The following is an 18,102-nucleotide window of genomic DNA, read 5'->3' on the forward strand; positions in this document are numbered from 1 at the left end:
TTATAGCACTTTGCACTAACTTTCAGAGAAGTGCCCCTAAAGCACACTTGTTGGGGACAGTGGGGCTGTGTGTGGTTGCCCACTGAATCACACACCCTGGAGGTCGAGTGGACACAGCTGTCCCTGGCTCTGCACTGGACTGAGGATGTAAGGATAGGCCCCACATGCATCTGCAACTTGCCTCGCGCACAGGGCTCTGGTGCCCACAGACTACTCTGCTGTTCACAACGAAACGCATTCTGGGTAATTGGCTTCTTTGTAACAAGAGCGCCATCTGTATTGGAAAGTGTGGGATCTCCTAAGAATTACAGTAGTCCCTATTTTCTGAGAACAGAGGATGGAATTTGGGAGATCTTCGCTTCCTTTCAAACTTCATATACATCAACTGCAGGAAACTGCAGTAACAGTAGAAGTTTTCTTAAGCACTTTCTCCTTTAACCCACCAAAGATATGGACCATTTTTGGGGTCCCTTTGTGTAATCCACAGACAGCAGGGCCACTGAGCCTGCATTGGGCTCTCTGTGAACCGCAGCTCCAGTGGGGAGCTGCTCATGGAAGGCCAGTGGTGTTTGTCTTCACACCGGGCTCCCCAGCTCTGCCATCCCAGAGACAGCACTGATAATGTTACATGAGTAAGTTAAATATTAAATATTATTAAATATTTGTGTTCTGCAAAGCCTAACTTAAATATCTAGGTTTGCCCAGTAAAAGCAAATCAACAATGTTTTTGAGTGTTGCAGTAGCTTGAAAAGGCTGAGGAAAATAGGAGCATTTCAGAGTATTTTTCACTGCCATTCTTTGTCCGTCTCTGTTAGTGCTGTTATACTTTCAGTGTGAAATATAGATGGGGTGCACTGGCATAGAAAGTTTTATTGAAGGACCATTAACTCAGAATCGTAGGCTATGGCTGTACATTAAAACATGGGTAAATGAATGTGCAGTTTTAAACTTAGAGTCAAAATGAAATGCATTAGTGTTTGTGTGCATAATTCTGAAGTCGCTCCTCCGTTTTCATAGGCAGTAGTGGGGATCAAATCCAGACTTCACCTCAGGAACTCGGTGAGCTCTGCCCTCTGCCACAAGACTGAGCTACACAAGGGAGCAAGGTCCTTCCCATTGCGTAGGAGAAAGGAGACAAACTATTCCAGGCCCTTGTCTTTGCTGAAAATTAATAGAGACTAATTGACATAATTATTCAAAAGGTTTTTTAGCGACTAATATATTGCTATGAAAAGTTTAGCTTATGCAAAACATGTTGATTGTAATCTGAAAATTTAATTATTAAATAAAAAATTAGACCGAACTGATTGCAAATGGAGCTAAGCAACAGTCCAATATTCTTTTTTTTCTTTTTTCAGTGTTGGCGATCAAATTGAGAGCCTGGTGCATGCTGGGCAAATACTCTACCACTGGCTGCACCCCAGCCCTTAGCTCTGGTTCTCCATGCTGCAATACTGTCCTTTCAACTCTCTTTGGTCCCTCTCCACATCTCAGGAGTTTTAGAATCTACATAAAGGAAAATTTAAGGTCATGCACTTCCTAGTTCTCAACAAAGAGTCCGTATAAAAAATAGCTGCAGAGCTTTTCAGAGAGGAGATGACTTAGTGTCCCCTTGGAGATTTGGACTGAGTATAGTATGGCTGAAGTGGACTTGGAGAGCTGTACACTTAAGTCGCAAGGTGGAGAACCATATAAATATGACGTGGGCTGGAGAACCGTCCAGGTGCAAGCTAAGAAGCAGGGGCTGATTATATAGAAAGATCCAAGCAGGGAAGCCACATAATGCTGCCTTCATGCTGGGCTACACGTTCGGGGGTGAAGACGGCCGACCCACATCTCAAAACCCTGCTGACACGTCACGGCACACGCAGCTACCCCAGGGCTCCATTCCACCCCAAATACCCTGTAGTGCCCACAAAAACAAAAAGAAATTCTGTTACAAAACTCTGCGCCGGTGATTAAAAAAGCAGAAATGAATGAACAATAGTAATAGTAATGGAATTTCTCCCTTTTCGTGAATGACACTATGCTGCCACATACTATCCAAAACTGCTGTGTTTATTTACGACAATCAAATCGCATGGAAGACTTCATCATTCAGATCCATTGTTCATCAATTTTACTTCTCCTGTCATAGCTTAGTAAAAGTAAAAATACCCGCTGAAACTTAACTGAAAAGAATGACTTAAAATTGGCCTTAAAAAGCACATCATACTAAAAAAGCATTCATGATAAAGACCAAAATTCATTTGGTTGTGCCAAAACCTGCAGAAATGTTCAATTTTGGGTTGTGGCTTTTCCAAGTTAATAAAATAATTGTCTCTGGTACTTCATTTATTTTGTCTGATAATGTTCACAGGAAGTGTTGACTTTTTATAGGAGAAAGAAAATTGAAACCAGGCAGTCTCTGTGTTCCAGTTTCATCTTTTTTTCACATAAATTATTAAAGAAAATGGGTAATGCCGAGCTATGGTTTTTCAAAGATGCTTCAGTATACAGTTTGAGTCAGAGTCAGAAGACGTCCACTAACCACTGAGACATTAAGTTCATGACAGACTGAAAGAAACGTTTCATTCCAAATTTTTAATTTCTTGTAGACTGTTCTCCTTTTCATGTGAAGATGTCGAAATGCAGTTTAAGATGTGCTCTTAATTTCTCTGCAGCAGCCAAGAACTCCCAGAAGATATGGTGCTTCAGCTGAAACACCCGCATTAATAGGAAGATTTTGGGGGAGACAACTCTTTTGAAACAAAGCAAGTGTGTCTTGAGGGTATTAGTCATGGCCTGCTATGAAGGGATGTCACTTCGGGTACTGTTGGAACTGCTAGCTTCCTTGAGCTTCCTATGCAAAAGCCCTGCTGAGAGGGCACTGCTGCAGGGTCCCATGGCTCATACACCACCCCCACAAGGGTCCCACTGAAAAGGCCCCTGGACACCCCTCTCAGCAAACTAGATTTTGCTGGCTCTTCTGATAAGGAAGGGTAAGAGGAAACAAAACTCAGACAGGAGACTCATATAGGCTTAAAGCCAACATTGAGAATCACGTAAATCGCAAGGCTTGCATGTTGAGAGATGTTCAAAAGTATTACTGATAATCTAGAACACATATTTGTAATTTATGTGTTGATAACTCTAACAGAGTCCTGGAAATCTTATGGGGCAAGATGCAGCCCACAGATTCTGACCAACAGGAAAGGAGGAGAGAGGAAAGGGAAGAAGGCAGATGAGAAACTCATTGCTACCCAAGAAGGGTGTGGCCTGCTGGTCTACCCACTAGCAGTCTGTGGAGGGCTGAGAACGAAGAGGACACCATTGTAAGAGCTGTAGACAGCAGGGTGCAGGAAGTTGGAACAGGAGGGCTGCTGAGAACAGGCATCCGCAGTCTCCAGCCATTCTTGTGGATTTTTTTTTTTTTTTTTTTTTTTTTTTTTTGTCTTCAAGGGAAAGAACAGCTATGGAGGAAACAGCTCACTTTTACCATGTGCTTCGGTGAAAGCTAACTGAGTTGTAGCATATGATGAACATTTTTAATTAAGAAAAAAAGCGGTCGTTGTCATTTTCACCAGACTGCTTCAGAATTTTGGAGCTAATCTCATTTTCTGAGTGAAGAATTGACACTGAGGGGATTAGTTTTGCAAGTCTGAGTAAGGTATGACAGTCTTTCTTACATAACACAGAAGAGGGGATAAACTCCATAAAAACTATGATTAAAGGATAATTCCACTCTTGTTCCCATAATGAAAAAAGAATTGCTTATAAGTGGATACACTTGGTAAATACTTAAAAAGACATGAATTGATTCCATACTTAACAAGTCAGTATCTCTTAATTAATGTGCTGGTTTACCAGTGCAGCAGATGTTTACAGCAATAACTCACCATTCGGGAAAGTCACAGTGATGACAACTTCATGTTCATTTTTCTATTATCCTCAATGCTAATAATAATGATTTCAGACTTGGCTAAATCTATACTTATGGTCTTATTCTTGGGTGACTTCTTACATCTCATTTTAGTGGTGAAAATAATTGTGAATTAAAGTGGTTTGCAAAACAGTACTTTGGGAGAATTAAATAAAAATTTTATATTTTCAAATTGTAATTAAGGATAATATTAATAACTGCTGTTTCTTAAAGTCCAGCATGCCAAAGTGCTTTCCCTGTATTACTTCTAATCTCACAACATCCCTGCAGTTTATGTGGGAGTTACCATTGTCCTTGTCCAGTGAATGAAAGAAAGTGCATGAGTAGGTTAAACCATTTGCCAAAATCCAGTCCACTCGAAAATGGCAGAGTAAAGACTCAGCCTATTAATAAAGGTGCAATTCAAGGGCCTTTTCTGAAATTTAGGCAGTTTCCCCCAATATGTTTATAGAATCACATCGGGAGAAGGAAGTCTTAGAATCAGACCTAAAATCCAATTATCCATTATCAACCTGAAAGAAAAGCCTCTACCTGATGCTGAGTTCTTTACACCAGAGAAAGGCGGGGAGGGCTCGCCACTAAATAGGAAGTTCATTCCTTATTAGAAAACATTAAACATTAGACAGCTTGTTCACACTTAGTCAAACTGTGCCTCTTAGAATATCCCTGTGGGATCACTGAGCTTCCCCTAATGTAGGGTTAGGATGATGCAGACTGACTCAGTGAGACCAGGGCTTTCCACGAGGGGGCTAAGGCAGCTGGCAGCATTGCCCAGGGGCCCCCACTTTGAGCAGCAGGCTCAGTTGGGTTCTTCTGCACAACTCATTAAAAAAGCTACCAGACAGGGGTCTGTCTCATTCCTTTTTTTCTCTGGGTTAAACAGCCCCAACTGTTCACTGTCTCCAGACATAACCTCCAGATTCCTCACATCCCACTGGTAATTTCTAAAATAGCCCACTAATTGAAGCCTTTAAAATGGTAAGCATATTTTAATGTAATCAGGTCATGGCAGGTATCAAAGGGTTTTGCATTATTATGACCTAAAAACTACTACGAATGTAGCCTAAGTACGTTTTAGACTTTTCCTGGCCAGTAACACAAAATGAGCTCATAGCCAAATCAATCTCCCCATTTATCAAACACTGAGTTCTTAAGTTACTTTGTCACCCTTACGCTGTGTTCTTATAGCTAATTTTTTATATTTTTGAGCTGGTATAAGATTTTACAATTTTCTCTGTGGAGTTCTATCTTGTTGGCTTCTGCCTACTTTCCTGTCTTGAGTTTGTGGTTCACTAAAGACTTCAAGACTCCAGCTAGGTCCAACTCCGAACTATTAACCTGCACTCAGAGCGCTCAGCTGAGAACCTCATAGCTGCAGACAGCCTGACACCGGAGACCTCCTTTGATTTACTAAAACTCCTTGCTGGCTCTGGCTCACCATCTGTGATCCTACTAATGGGACAACTGCATTGTCACCAGCCACAGTATCTAGTTGCCTAAAAGGAGATCAAGCACTTCTTCACCATTTATTTTCTTTTTACTGTTGTAGACAGGGATTTGTCAAAAAAACTCACAATAGGAATTACCCCACAGTGTTGGATGTAAAGTAATAATTACTCCATAAATGAGGGTCTTTGCCCATTGCTGTACCCCCATATCCTACCAGCAAGTTTAGTGGGTAATAGTACAAGTACTGATGTGAAATTCTGCTTGGATTACACATGAATTCAACCCTGTGCTGTATCATTTTGGAAAAGCTAATTTCCTTAAACTCAGTTTCTTCTTGAAGTAGGGATAGTATTAGTCAAGAGGTTTGACATAAAAACTAGGTAAGAACTTCAGTGCAGGACTGGTATTCGTCAAGTGCTGGAAATTAGCATGATGATGGGGTGATGAGGGTGTCTGCTGTCACTGCAGAGACTTTGGTGGCCCTGTCTTGCAGTGGTTACCCTGGGTACTCCTTCCCCCTCGCTCTGGATTGGACCTCTGATCATCTTCTCTGAGTAGTGTGCACCACGGTGACATTTCCACGGCCGATGAAACTGAAATGGCCTGGAAGCTTGTCTCCTGGGCAAGGGGGATGCCGACTGTACCCAGAGCAGCCTGACAACTGAGCCATGTACCTTGAGAAGCCCGCCTAGCGCGAGGGAAGGTCCTGTGGCGAGATCCCCTTTCGACCTGCTCCCCACGTGAGGCCATGGCTCCTTCCCATGCTATGGATGACCTGCAGCCAGCGCAGAGCCTTGTGTGCTCAAGAGTCCCCAGGGTCTCTGTCCCAGTTCCCTGACCCTCCTTCGACCAGGGCACAAATCCAGACAATACACAGTGTGGTTCATCAAATAATTACAGCAATATGGTTTTCCTCTTGATGCACACATGGAAATCATTCACCAAAAAATGATTTATGAGTGTTTTATGTCTAATGAAAATAATGCCCTTAATGTAAGCACCATTTTATTCTTCAAATAACTCACATGCATCTAAAAATGCAAAATTTATCATCCGAAGTGAAGATAACCTTCAGATAAGACATCAAAAACCACTGTAAATTCTTCCATCTTACCATTTTATACTCCTTCCAGCCTCTCTGAAAATCTAGACTCCCATCTTCACGGTGCTGAATGACAGTCCAGCCTCCCCCGTTCACATCCATATTGCAAAATACCTGACAAAAGAAAACAGCGTCACGTGAAAACCACACCTACTTAAAGGAAACTGATGTTTCAAAGCAGAAAGAGCACAGGTGGGTCTACCAGAAGAGGAAGAAAGGCAGCTATGCTGGAAAATGGTATACGACTCTTATTGGTTATTTCTTCCCTAAACTCATGTTTGAGTTGCCTCTGAATAAAGTCCATCAATAGTGCTTTAATGACTTTTAATACTTTAGATCAGGCAGCTGAAAATTAATAGTCTCAGGCTATAAAGCAATTTTTAAAATGTCCTCCTCTTAAATGGAATCAGGCATTTGTGTAAGTTTAGATTTTAAAATAACTGCTAACATTTCCAAAATCACATATCATTTTATGGCCAAAACATAAGACTCAAAATGTTTAAACCTCCCATTAAAATGGTAATATCATAAGAATAATGGTTTTGGGAAAACACTTTTAAAAATTATATAGATTTCACTATTTCCTATTTTGTTGCATAACTCCTATATACTTACATACTATTATAATTATTCTTGATTGCTGAATGTTACATTAGAGGGAAAACTCGGTCTTGGCATACAGAGAACACATTATTTGTTTAACTTATAGTCAAGAACAATGAGACGAGAACATGACACACTGTATTCCTTCTGATTGTGACAAGCATTTCTTTCTCATGTGGAAAAGTTATAGAAATCTCTCAAAGACTTGTGCTCAGTTCAGTTATTCTAAATACAATAGTATTTATTTAAAGCTTGATGCATTTCCCCGTAGGGTCCACGGGGGAGGCAAACTGCTCTGCACCGCGATGATCCCCCGGAGCGCGAACCCTGCAGCTATGAAGCACGGACCTGTGTCTGGTTACTCCAGGGCTGGGCTTCGGGACACCACAGCCGGGCTGGACAGAGACGGACGTCAAAGGGCGGCCAGCATGTGGAGAGGGTGCCCTGCAGCAAGCAGGCAGGGACAGCCCAGCTCTCAGCTCTGACTGAAGGGGGCCTCAGCATCTCCCCAAGGCCTGGCATCAGATGCAGAGTGGCCAAGGGGCAGGGGAGCCATGGTGGGAACTACCATTCAAAGGAGAAGTCCGTGAGGGACAGGAGACACGGCTGCCCGTGCAGAGGGATGGACGCCCACTCTCCGAGGGTTTCCCTCTGCTCTGACAACGGACACCCACCCTAGGGGCTCGGGACTGACTCATCTCCAGGACTGTAAATGCTAAGTTCTCCCTCGCCTGTTCCTCCCTCTCTAACCTGGTCTTTCTCCTCAACATAACCCCTGGCTGCACTTTCATCCTGCTTTGCTCTAACTGGTTCCCTCAGTTACTCTTTTCATCAACAAGCATTCTGGGGCACTGACTCTTTTTCACGAGGGAGGATATCATGATGAGTGAAATATGGATCGTGTCCTCGAAACACCTCCAGGTTTCAGTAACGACTGTTGCATAGGATACAGGCACTGAAGGATACAGGACACTGCTCCATTGGGAAAAGAAGACATTGAGTTAATAATTGTCAGCTCTGCCGACTTGCGGAACAACAAAGACAGCCATCTAAGTGAGAGGTTTAAGAAAGACAGCCGACACGTGAGAGAAGAAAGAGGCGTCTATGGATGTTTAGGGCTTACAGTAGCACAGGAGCTTATTGACCAAGCAGAGCTGGGTCTGCCAGCAGGTAGACCCAAGGTGCAAATGTGGGGGATCGGGTAAGAATAAGAAAGAATCCTCGGAACCAATAAAATGTGTGTTCAGTGTGAGATAAACACTCTACATGCATTTTCCAACTTAATCTCACAACTTACTGAAGAAAGTGTGCTTATTATTTCCATTTTAAGGGTAAAAAAACTGAGGTTTAGAGTACTTCAGTAACTTACAGATGGATATACTTAGCAATTAGTACCAGATCAGGAATTTAGACTGGGTTTAGGATTTGAAAACTGTGTCTACCTAACTCAAAATTACCGGGAGAAGTCTGCCTGGAAGAGGCAGCTGCTGCCCTGCAGATGGTGGGTTATCTAGAGAAGCAGAGGAGACGTGTCTGGAGGGGTGAGGGGCAGCGCCCATGCACGGGGTCGGGAACGACTGAAGCAGCTCAGACACATCCGCAAGCTCACACGGGAGGCTCCTGGGGTTCATTTGCTGCTATCTTCAAGAACCTCGAGTAATGCGTTGCCTCTCACAGGGACTGAATTAACTGGTTTAATAAATAAAGATGAAATAATAATAAAATAAGAAAATGTGATTAATGCGATGCAGAAAAAGCTGGGGATGGATGCTGAGCTGTGGAGCTGATGAAGTTAATCAAGTGCTGCAGAGAAGTCGAGGCAAACAAAGACGATGAAAATATGCATCTACATCTGAAAGGAAGGCGGCCCTGGCGACCTTGGCCGAGACCATGCAGGGTTCCTGTGAGAACAGTCATGGGACAGTTCTAATGGGGCCTGCGGGTGACCTGAGAGAAGAGGCAAGGCTGAATTTTCCCAGAGAAATTTAAGCCAAAGTAAAGGGAAGTGAAATATCAAGGAAACATCTTCCTGGGGAAACTGGCATCACTAACTTATCAATTAAATTTTACCCTTCTAGCTGGGTGTGGTGGCAAACGCCTGTAATCCCAGCACTGAGGAGGCTGAAGCAGGAGGATGGTTGTGAGTTTAAGACCAGCCTGGGCTACAAAGTGAGCTCAAGGCCAGCCTGAACTGCACAGCGAGACCCTGTCTCAAAAAGATAAAAAATAAAATAAAATAAAATAATAACTTTTACCCTTCCTTACCCGGTTAAGCCAAAGCCCCCTTCCTTCCCTTCTTTCCTATCTTCCTTTTGAGAGATTTTTACTTCCTAATGGAACGTTTGCCAAACTGTTTGCAAACCATGCACTGCACTTACATACTCAGAGTAAGAATCTCCGCATTAATATACAGGCTGTGTGGGGCAAACGATGCTGTACGGTTGTTATGACTGTTGCCTGTTACTGAAACTCAATGCACTCTGTTTGAAAATCACATATTTTCAAGAAAGACAGCTTGCCTTTCAAACAGGCACAGAGGTGCCTGACAAAGCGAAGGGCAGGGACTGCATCTCAGGTGAAGACCTGAGACAGCGGGGCTCCCTGGGCGGGGCAGTTGCTCAGGCAGAGACGGGTGTGGGGCTCTGACCTCTGCATCCCAACTCTGGGAAGACGTGGCAGTGATGGCTGCCGTCTGTGGACCGTGGCTGTCTGTGGACTGTGGCCATCTGTGGACGTGGCACAGAGACCCGGAGGGCGCACGGTTGGGGTGAGGCAAGGGTCAGGCTGTCCTGATCCAAGCTCTACCTCCACTCTAACAGGTGAGTCTCGGGACTGGAGGAGTCCCTGCACACAGAGGTTTTGGAATAGGGTTGGGCTTGCAGTGGGCACTGCCACTACCTCTCTCTTAGATCTCACAAAGAAGAAAACACATTTGCACATCATGCATGATCTACTATATATATACAATATAGTGCATTGTACTAATTTAATGCTTTGTATTACTTAACATGCACCAATACTTAATGCATTGCATTTAATACATTGTATTTAGGTGATTGTCTTAATTTTGCACATGATGTAAATTACTTATAATGTATTGCAATATATGGAATATACAAAACAGGCAGGAGTTCAACAGACTTCCCTTATGATTATGAAGACAATCCTAGTTACAAACACTGGAATCACTGATGGTTAGTTGTTCCACTTCTTACTAGATATCTGTTTAAGAAGTTGGATTCACTTTTGCAAAAACAATTGCTATTTAATCGAAAGGCTGAAAAACATCTCTTTATGAAGAGGTTCCAGGGACTGGACGGCTGGTCCCAGGGGGGTCTGTGTGCTCAGCGTGCTTCCTGGGGACGAGGCAGGCACAGCTCCTCCGCCTCGTGCCTGTATCCATTCAGCTTGGGCTTAATTCTCTCCAAGAAAGGCTGGAACTGGCTCTGGTCCCAGGCAGGGTCAAAGTTCTCCAGTATTAAACACCTTTTAACATAATATGGAGGTTTAAACCCAAACAAAAAGGGGAAATTTGATTCACATAGTTTTATGCCTTTATGCTCCATACAAGTTGGAATGATTAGCCTTGTGGATGTTAATTATTTTTCCATAACCTCAAATGAAGAAGGCTCAACACATTTGTTACAGTCCTTTTCCAAGAACTAGGGGAATTATGAGTTCAGACACAGTCTTTTAATATTTTACAGTAAGACTTATGATTTAATGATTTGTTTTCTTGGATGAAACTGAGCTGGCTATAGGGCATTTGGTTTTAGAAACTTAAGAAATGAAAGGGAAAAAAATCCTGTTTTCTACTACTATGCATCGATGGGAATTTAAAAAGAAAATAACCACAAGCCATGAATACCATGAAAGCAAAAAGGAAGATGGAAAAGATAGAATTCTCATTTTCTATCTGCTTGAAAAATTAAATCGTCCTGGAAAACCACGCTTGGCCTCCACATAACGTTTGAAGACCACACTTTTCAGTCTTCTACCATCATTTTTTTTCCTGGCACCGAAACAACAATTGCATGGCAGTTCATTTGCACATGCAGCTCTGGCGCTGCCAGGAGGAGAACGATTTCTGCTCTTGTCCCGTGCAGCCCAATGTCATTGACGGCTCCACCTCGCATGTCACACGCACTGCTCTGTTGTGAGTTTGTACTCAGGTCTCATCCTCTCTAGAACTTCTGAAAGTGTCACAGAGGAGACAAGGTGTTGCTCACCTTCCCAAGGGTAGCAGCGGTCTGCTTTTAAAATCGATGACGCCTGGTCTCTTTGGAAGGCTAAAGGCCCATGTCTCGTCCTAGCACTCCTTCTATAAGTCTGAGGGGATGCCAATGGTTTATGTCAAGATGGGAGCAGAGAGTGGAATTGTAGGCTGGTGACGGGGACCGAGGTGGGTTACCCTGAGCACAGGAATCACTTTTTCTAATTAGAGAGTTGCTGGTGTCACCCATGAGTCTACAGCTCCACAGCACTAAACTATACATAGGGCAACTCTCCTCACCAGGAGTGGAAATCAGACCATGCAGGGCCCCGGCTGAGGGGTGCAGCCCGGAGCCGGACCTTAGCTTCCAAAGCAGTTTCGGGGTTCTGACCAAGCACACAGGCATGCGTCTTCTCTCCGGTGGGGACAAGGGTCCCCTCTCCCCAGTGGCTGTGCAGAGAGCCAACAAGAGGGGGGCTCAAGAGTACCCCCCAGAAGAGGGCCTAGTTCAACGAGAGATGCAAAACAGCGTTTCGCCTGAAACAAGTGTCGGTGTGTCAGTCTGAAGAAAAAAAGTGACTGTGAGAGAATCTGTGACCACAGAGGGGATGAGATAAAGAAGCAGGAGGCCCGAAGTCCAGAGGAGACCCCACACCTCTCTCCCCGGCTCGGGCGCGCCTCGCCCCGCACTCTGCAACCACCTGCATTTCCCCACTAAAGCAGCCTGAGCAGCAGCCGGGGCAGGTCGTGTGTGGATGTGGACTTCTTCCCTCTGAAAAGCTGCTTTTCTGAAGTTTCCCCAGGAGACAGTCAGAATTGTGGGTGAAATCTTTTAGGTTTTATTTATTTAAGAACAATTCTGAAGCTCTATTTTATGCAAAAGCCATCACTGTGAAGCGGTGTAAGTTTACAGCGTTCTGTCTTGCTGGAAACAAGCCAGGTGCCAGCCACCGAGCTCATGAATTAGACTCGCTCTGTGGACCAAAGCTTTAGTTAAATACGAGAAGGGCTCCAGGGGGTGCGCGTCTCTGTACCTGGCCTGTGCCCCATTTACCTCCACCGTATTTCCCACCAGAGTGGGGCTGTGCTTATGACGAATGTACGGCAGCGCCTCCAAGTGCGGGTGCTGAGCAGCCCTGTCTGCAAGGCTCAGCCGCGAGGGCCGCCTGAGGGCTGGGGAGCAGGAGCAGGCTGAGCGTGAAGATCGTCCACCGGGAAACTCTGACGATGAGTGTGTCTGTGCATTCGCGTACATCACGGGGGCATCAGGGCAACGGCCTCGTTTCTGCTGTTGGGCTCTAAGATGTGGTGCAGCCGACCGCAGGCAGGGTTCTTCCAGTCCTGGACAACAGCGCTGTGAGGCCGCAGAGCAATGAGGAAGGTCTCTCACACGCTGTGGCAGAGTGTGCACATACGTGTGTGCATGTGCGTGTGTGGGCAGACGTGTGCAGTGACTGCAGGACCCGAGGCTCCTCACCCGCCTCGCGTCCTCGCATGGCTGTGGACTTGTGTTCGTCCCTTTAGTTTGAAGCCAAGGAGCCCGTGGTGAAGGAAACCTGACTCGAATCCGCAGGGCAAGTCTGCTCGGACCAAGCCTCTCTCCTCTGGGGTGGCCCAGGTGGCCAGGTGGGGTCCCGCCTGGGCTGACACATCGGCCGGCCCTCAGCTGTGCGGCAGTGGTGCCCAGGCTCTGGAGAGGGGCTTTGGTCCAGAAAGAGGGGGACGAGGGTGCTCCCTGAGATCAACAGCCCTCGCTGCAATCAGAGGAGGCCCAGGTGTGGGAGAGACCGCATCCGCCGACAGTGTATGGCCGGGGCGCCTTCCTGACGACCGGACACCGACACCAAGTCTTCTTCTTGGCCTGGGAAAGGAGCTACACTGGCTCACCAACTGTGGACTGCGCAGGGTGTGGACATCGCCTGCAGGCCACCGCCATCCCCTCCGCTTGAGGAGGCTGCATCTGCCCGGGAAATCCAGGGTGGACAGCACTCTCCTGCCTCAGCCTTGCCCAGGCTGCGTGGCTCAGAGGACGTCACCAGGAACAGGGACTCAGCAGGGACAACACAATGTATGCTACACTGCCCTGTGAGAGCAGGGCGCCAGCGGGCCTCTACTGTCTTTTAAGTAAGGGCAGCAGGGTGCTTGCCTGGGACCCCAAACATTCACCGACTCACCTCAGAACTCCCCACACCCCTGCTTGCACAAGCTGCCTGCACCCCGAGAGCACGCAGTGTTTTACAGCTGTGGGTGCGATGTCTGTCTTCCTGACACACCCGGAGCTGCTGGCTTTGTCTCCCTGTCTGGACAGTGACCCACAGGTGAGTGTCACCCCAGTCGTGCAGCGTGAAGATGTGGGGGTGCACACGCGTGGGGGGCGTGCACGAGCACCTGACAGCAGGGAGCCATGTCTACCGGCAGCCAAGTTCTCTTAGGGTCCCATTCAGCACACATGGAGAAGGCTTCTCCAACCCACTCTTTTGTGCAAAAATGAAAAACAAACCCTTCCAAGATCGTGAGCTGAGATAGGGTGTGCTCTCCCACTTGGGAAGGAGCTGTCTGCACACGCCCTGGTCTCCTCAGTCCTCGGAGGTCGCTGATGTGCACCCTGGGGTCCCCGAGGCTTGGAAAGATGGCTCTGAGCTCCTCCCACACACTGGGGGTGATGTGACCTGTGCCGTCCATAATCTTCAAGGCACCCATCCCAGAGAATACGGCGCCCGTGAAGCAGAGAATGAAAGAAAAGCTTATGTGAAGAAAGGACGGAAGGTGCTGGGACCGGAAGGCATCTGTGCAACAGCGCTTCACCCGCGGGCGGAGACAGTGTCACGAGGGGAGGGCAGAACTCGGGAATAGATGCACATATATCTGCTTTAACAAGCCCACAAATCAATCTGATTATCCAGCAATTCAACTAGCATCTGCTTTACATCTCATAAACAAACACTTCTGGTTTTACCTTTTTGGGTTCTGGCATATTATTAATATAAATAGTGTAGATTCCACTTTTATTAAAACCAGCTTGATATACATCTGCACAGTCTCTAAATGGTTTCTCTTCCTCTCTTTTTCCTCCCTTTAGCAAAACTGCAAAAAAAAAAAAAAAGATTGCGAATATCAATACGATAGCACCTAGTGGGCTCCAAGCACAGCTGAGCATGCATTTATCTGCTCCATACAATGTCAGTTATGCATTTACTGAAAAGTCAAATATACAGACAACACTACATGCAAAGGTGATTTACACAACTGAAAAACTGAGGGAAAAAACTGTAAAGCAGTATCTAAGTAATCACTTACATTTTACTTGATTTCTTACTTTTTCATTTTTCTATGCATTTTTTGTAATACATCAACTCAAGGTCATATAACACCACAAATCTATGTCAGTGTTTTCTGAGAATTTCTAAAATTGTCTTACCTACATTTCATAGGGAAGTTTTATTCATCATCTGCAGCACTTTGGCTCGAACCTGGGCCTCAGGTACATTGGAATGTTCTACCACTGAACTACTCCCAGCCCCAGTGGGTTGGTTTTTTTAAACCGAAACAGTTTTTGAAGAAAGAGATGAAGCAAAATTCATAAAAATGTCATACATTTAAACCCTAAAAGTAGCACTATTGTTTGCCTTTAGATCCAAGAGCTCCTAGAATTCTTCCCCAAACAAAATAACGACTCTCAAATAGATTGGGAAAGTAGAAGAGTCTACAACCCAGTCTAACTACCAAGAAAGGAAATGTAAGTGCACTGCGTTCAGAGCCCTAACGTTAGACCATCACAGATGATTCACAGACAAAAGCACAAGCAGAGGAGTAATGCTTTGGAATTAAATTGTACAGGGAGGAGAGCCACCCGAGAGCTGGAAGCCACAGAACGTGCAAAATTTTATTATACATTATCTTTACTTGGAGCCTTATTTCTTCTTGAGTTTTACCTATTATTAAGTTCTTATTATGGAAATAAAATACAAAATAACTCATTTAATAGTTCTTAGCTTGAGATCTACATGACATATTTATAAAACATTTGTGATTTAGCATTTTCTAATAAATGTGTATATATATATAATTGTAGTGCAGGTTTCATTAAAACTTTCTAGAAATTAAGATTAAGAATATTTTATAATGTCACATTTGAAGTTTCTCATTACTTAATAAATACCTGCTTTCCAAAACTTTGTTTCATTATGTCTCATAGTAAAATATGAAAGGTAAAGTAAGATTCAGCGCTCTTAAACTGACCCTTGTGCTTGAAACATCTAAGATACCAGCCTGATAAACTTTAGTTGCATAAGGTTTCTTAATTTTTAGGGAATAAGCAGTCAAGTCTTTATGGACTCATTATCTTAATGTAAATAGTATGAATATTCAAAAATACTAAATTATGTTTCAAAAAGTGAAATATTTATTGGACATGAGGCCATAAAAACATGAAAACATTTAGAAAGAAATATCATCATTTTCTATGTAGCTCAGATCTACAGTAATGGTTACATCCACAGTTACGATAATCACTGTATCTAAACACCGCCATCACAACTGAACCACAACACGGAATAAACTTGTGAGCGGGCATAAGCCATCAGCGCTTGCGCTAGTGAAGAAGTAGTGCACAGAATACCAGCAAACAGCGAATGTGATGTGTGCGTAGATGCTGACTAGAAAGCCAGCTCCAGGGCACCGGGTCTCTCACGTGGTTATGAAAATGTACACGTTTCCAAAGCATTGGTGCAGTTTCGGTGTTTGCTTACTGTAACTTTGCAGACTACAATTTCCAAAAACAAAATCTTCCTGAATGCTCAAGACTTGATCTTTTTTGTGTTGAAAAGTAACAAGCAACCTCACTAGGTGAGCAGAGCAGGGAAGTGAAGAAAGAGCAAGGGCACACAGGAGCCGGAGAGGAGGTTGGGCCCAGAGAGATGCCCCACCGCCCGGGGCTTTCAAACTCTTGGTCTTCTGGGGAGAAAAGTCCCTTCTCTCTGCAGAAGAGCTTCCTGTGCTGAACCTGCCCCCGCCTGCACACCGAGGCATGGCTGTGCAAGGGAAGGCAGCCCTCTGCCTGCACCCTTCCCCATCCACTTCCAGAGGACCCCGCAAGGGCTGCGTGTGGGAGGAGGAAGTCGTCCACTCACCACTCCAGGACCAGAGGACAAAGGAAAGCACTGGCTCTTACTCCTGTGGAAACTAATGTCGAATTCGGGCGCAAATTCTGTACCTGGGAAAGGGTTTGAGGGTTCCCCCATCAGCCGAGCCACTAGTGCTATGGTTACCTAGGAAACCGCATTGTTGCTATGGTAACACAGGGGACAGAGAACGCTCCCTTCACTAAAATTTGAATTGGTATTTCTGAAAAACCTGACATTCTTTCCAAAAGCTAGTCATTCTTTTCAAAAAGATTAGACTGTTGCTAATTATTTGTTGGTCAGCAAACATCATTCCTGCAAGTTTGATCCAGGCTACCTTTCGAGCATTGAGGCATTTAAAAGTCAGTTTATAAGGTCCACCCAAGCTCACCTTTGGTATTTTTATTATACATTATCTCTTAAAGAAAGCTCCTTGTGTAAGGCTGCAGGTCTTGTTTTATGTTTCAGCCTGTGGAGTGGGGTGACTGTAACGGCTTCTGAGGTATGCAGGCATGTGAAGAGCAAAGGGAGGGGAAGGAAGCCCAGGATGAGCGGGGGAAGGGTGTCCCTCGTTGGCATGGTAACGCTGCTCACACCACTAATGGCAGCACCGGTGGAATTATCACCCATTCTTACGGGAGAGGCTGGCAACGTGCATGGAGGCTGCTGCCTCCTCCCTCAGGTTCAACAGGGCAGCTGACCGGATCCAGGGCGGCTGCAGTGGACTGGTCACCCTGACCGACTCTGGGTGGAAGCCGGGTGGTTGGCTTATTTCATCCACTGACTACCGCAGGTTACACCACATGGTTTAAGTCCGGGAGAAACGTGTGATGAGCCTCACTGTGTATTATGAGCTTTCCCGCAGGAGTTAAGACTCGAAGATCACTTCAGATGAAATGACGCATGGTGTGCAGGCCAGCGCGTTGGGTGTGCTTTCTGCACGACAGTTCCTGCTCTTATACACTGGAGAGCTCAAAGGTCAGGGTCATGCTTAGATATCGTGAAATTACACACAGTCAATACTGTAAAACACAAAAACCATATCAAAAATAAGTTCACTGAACTTCCCATGCGTCAGCACTAGTGATAATGTTTAGGAGGTCTTGAGATTCGGAGATGGAGAGCAGAGTCTGAGGGGCGAGTGGTACAGGACAAGAGCTGGATACCGGGGGCTGGGGATTTAGCTCAGCGGCACAGTGCCTGCCTGGCAAGTGCAAGGTCATGAGTTCAATTCCCGGGACCAGAAAAAAAAAAAATAAATAAAAAAGAGCTGGCTACTGAAGACCAGGCGGGAGGGGACAGGGGAAGTCACAGGGACAGAGGCGAGGAGGAGCGACTCTCTGGGCGTGGTGCAGACATTCTGCAGAGCATGAGCGAAGCTCTGCCTCCACACCTGGTGCTTTCTCTTGGCTGTGTCCTCGCCTTTCCGCATCCTGTTCTTTCACTCGTGGTGAGAATGCCTACCGCTGACTGAGTCTCTGTCTCCCCCGCGCCACCAGCCTCCCAGCCTCCTTTCTCTCCCTTCCGGGCCTCCACTCTGGGCCCTGCACCCCCCAGTGACCCCCTCCCCCCAGCAGGGGGCAAATCCTGCCCCGCAGTCACCGTAGCCCATTTCCCACAGGGTATATTCCAAAATCTCCACTTTTTTCAAGACCTAATTAATCCCTCTCTTGCCTCTCTCGGTCTGACCGCT

General features: G+C 45.5%; 1 protein-coding gene across 1 annotated transcript in view; it reads right to left on the reverse strand.

Moving 5' to 3' along the window:
- Positions 1–18,102, reverse strand: part of Angpt1 (angiopoietin 1) — a gene marked incomplete in the record, with an annotated part of 187,188 nt that overhangs the window by 29,577 nt on the left and 139,509 nt on the right. The window contains 2 exon segments of the mRNA XM_005381965.2: positions 6,486–6,587; positions 14,246–14,373. Of these exon segments, the coding sequence (XP_005382022.2) occupies positions 6,486–6,587; positions 14,246–14,373 (230 nt within the window).

Source organism: Chinchilla lanigera, unplaced genomic scaffold (genome assembly GCF_000276665.1).
Source record: "Chinchilla lanigera isolate Chin_1 unplaced genomic scaffold, ChiLan1.0 scaffold00016, whole genome shotgun sequence".
NCBI lineage: Eukaryota > Metazoa > Chordata > Mammalia > Rodentia > Chinchillidae > Chinchilla > Chinchilla lanigera.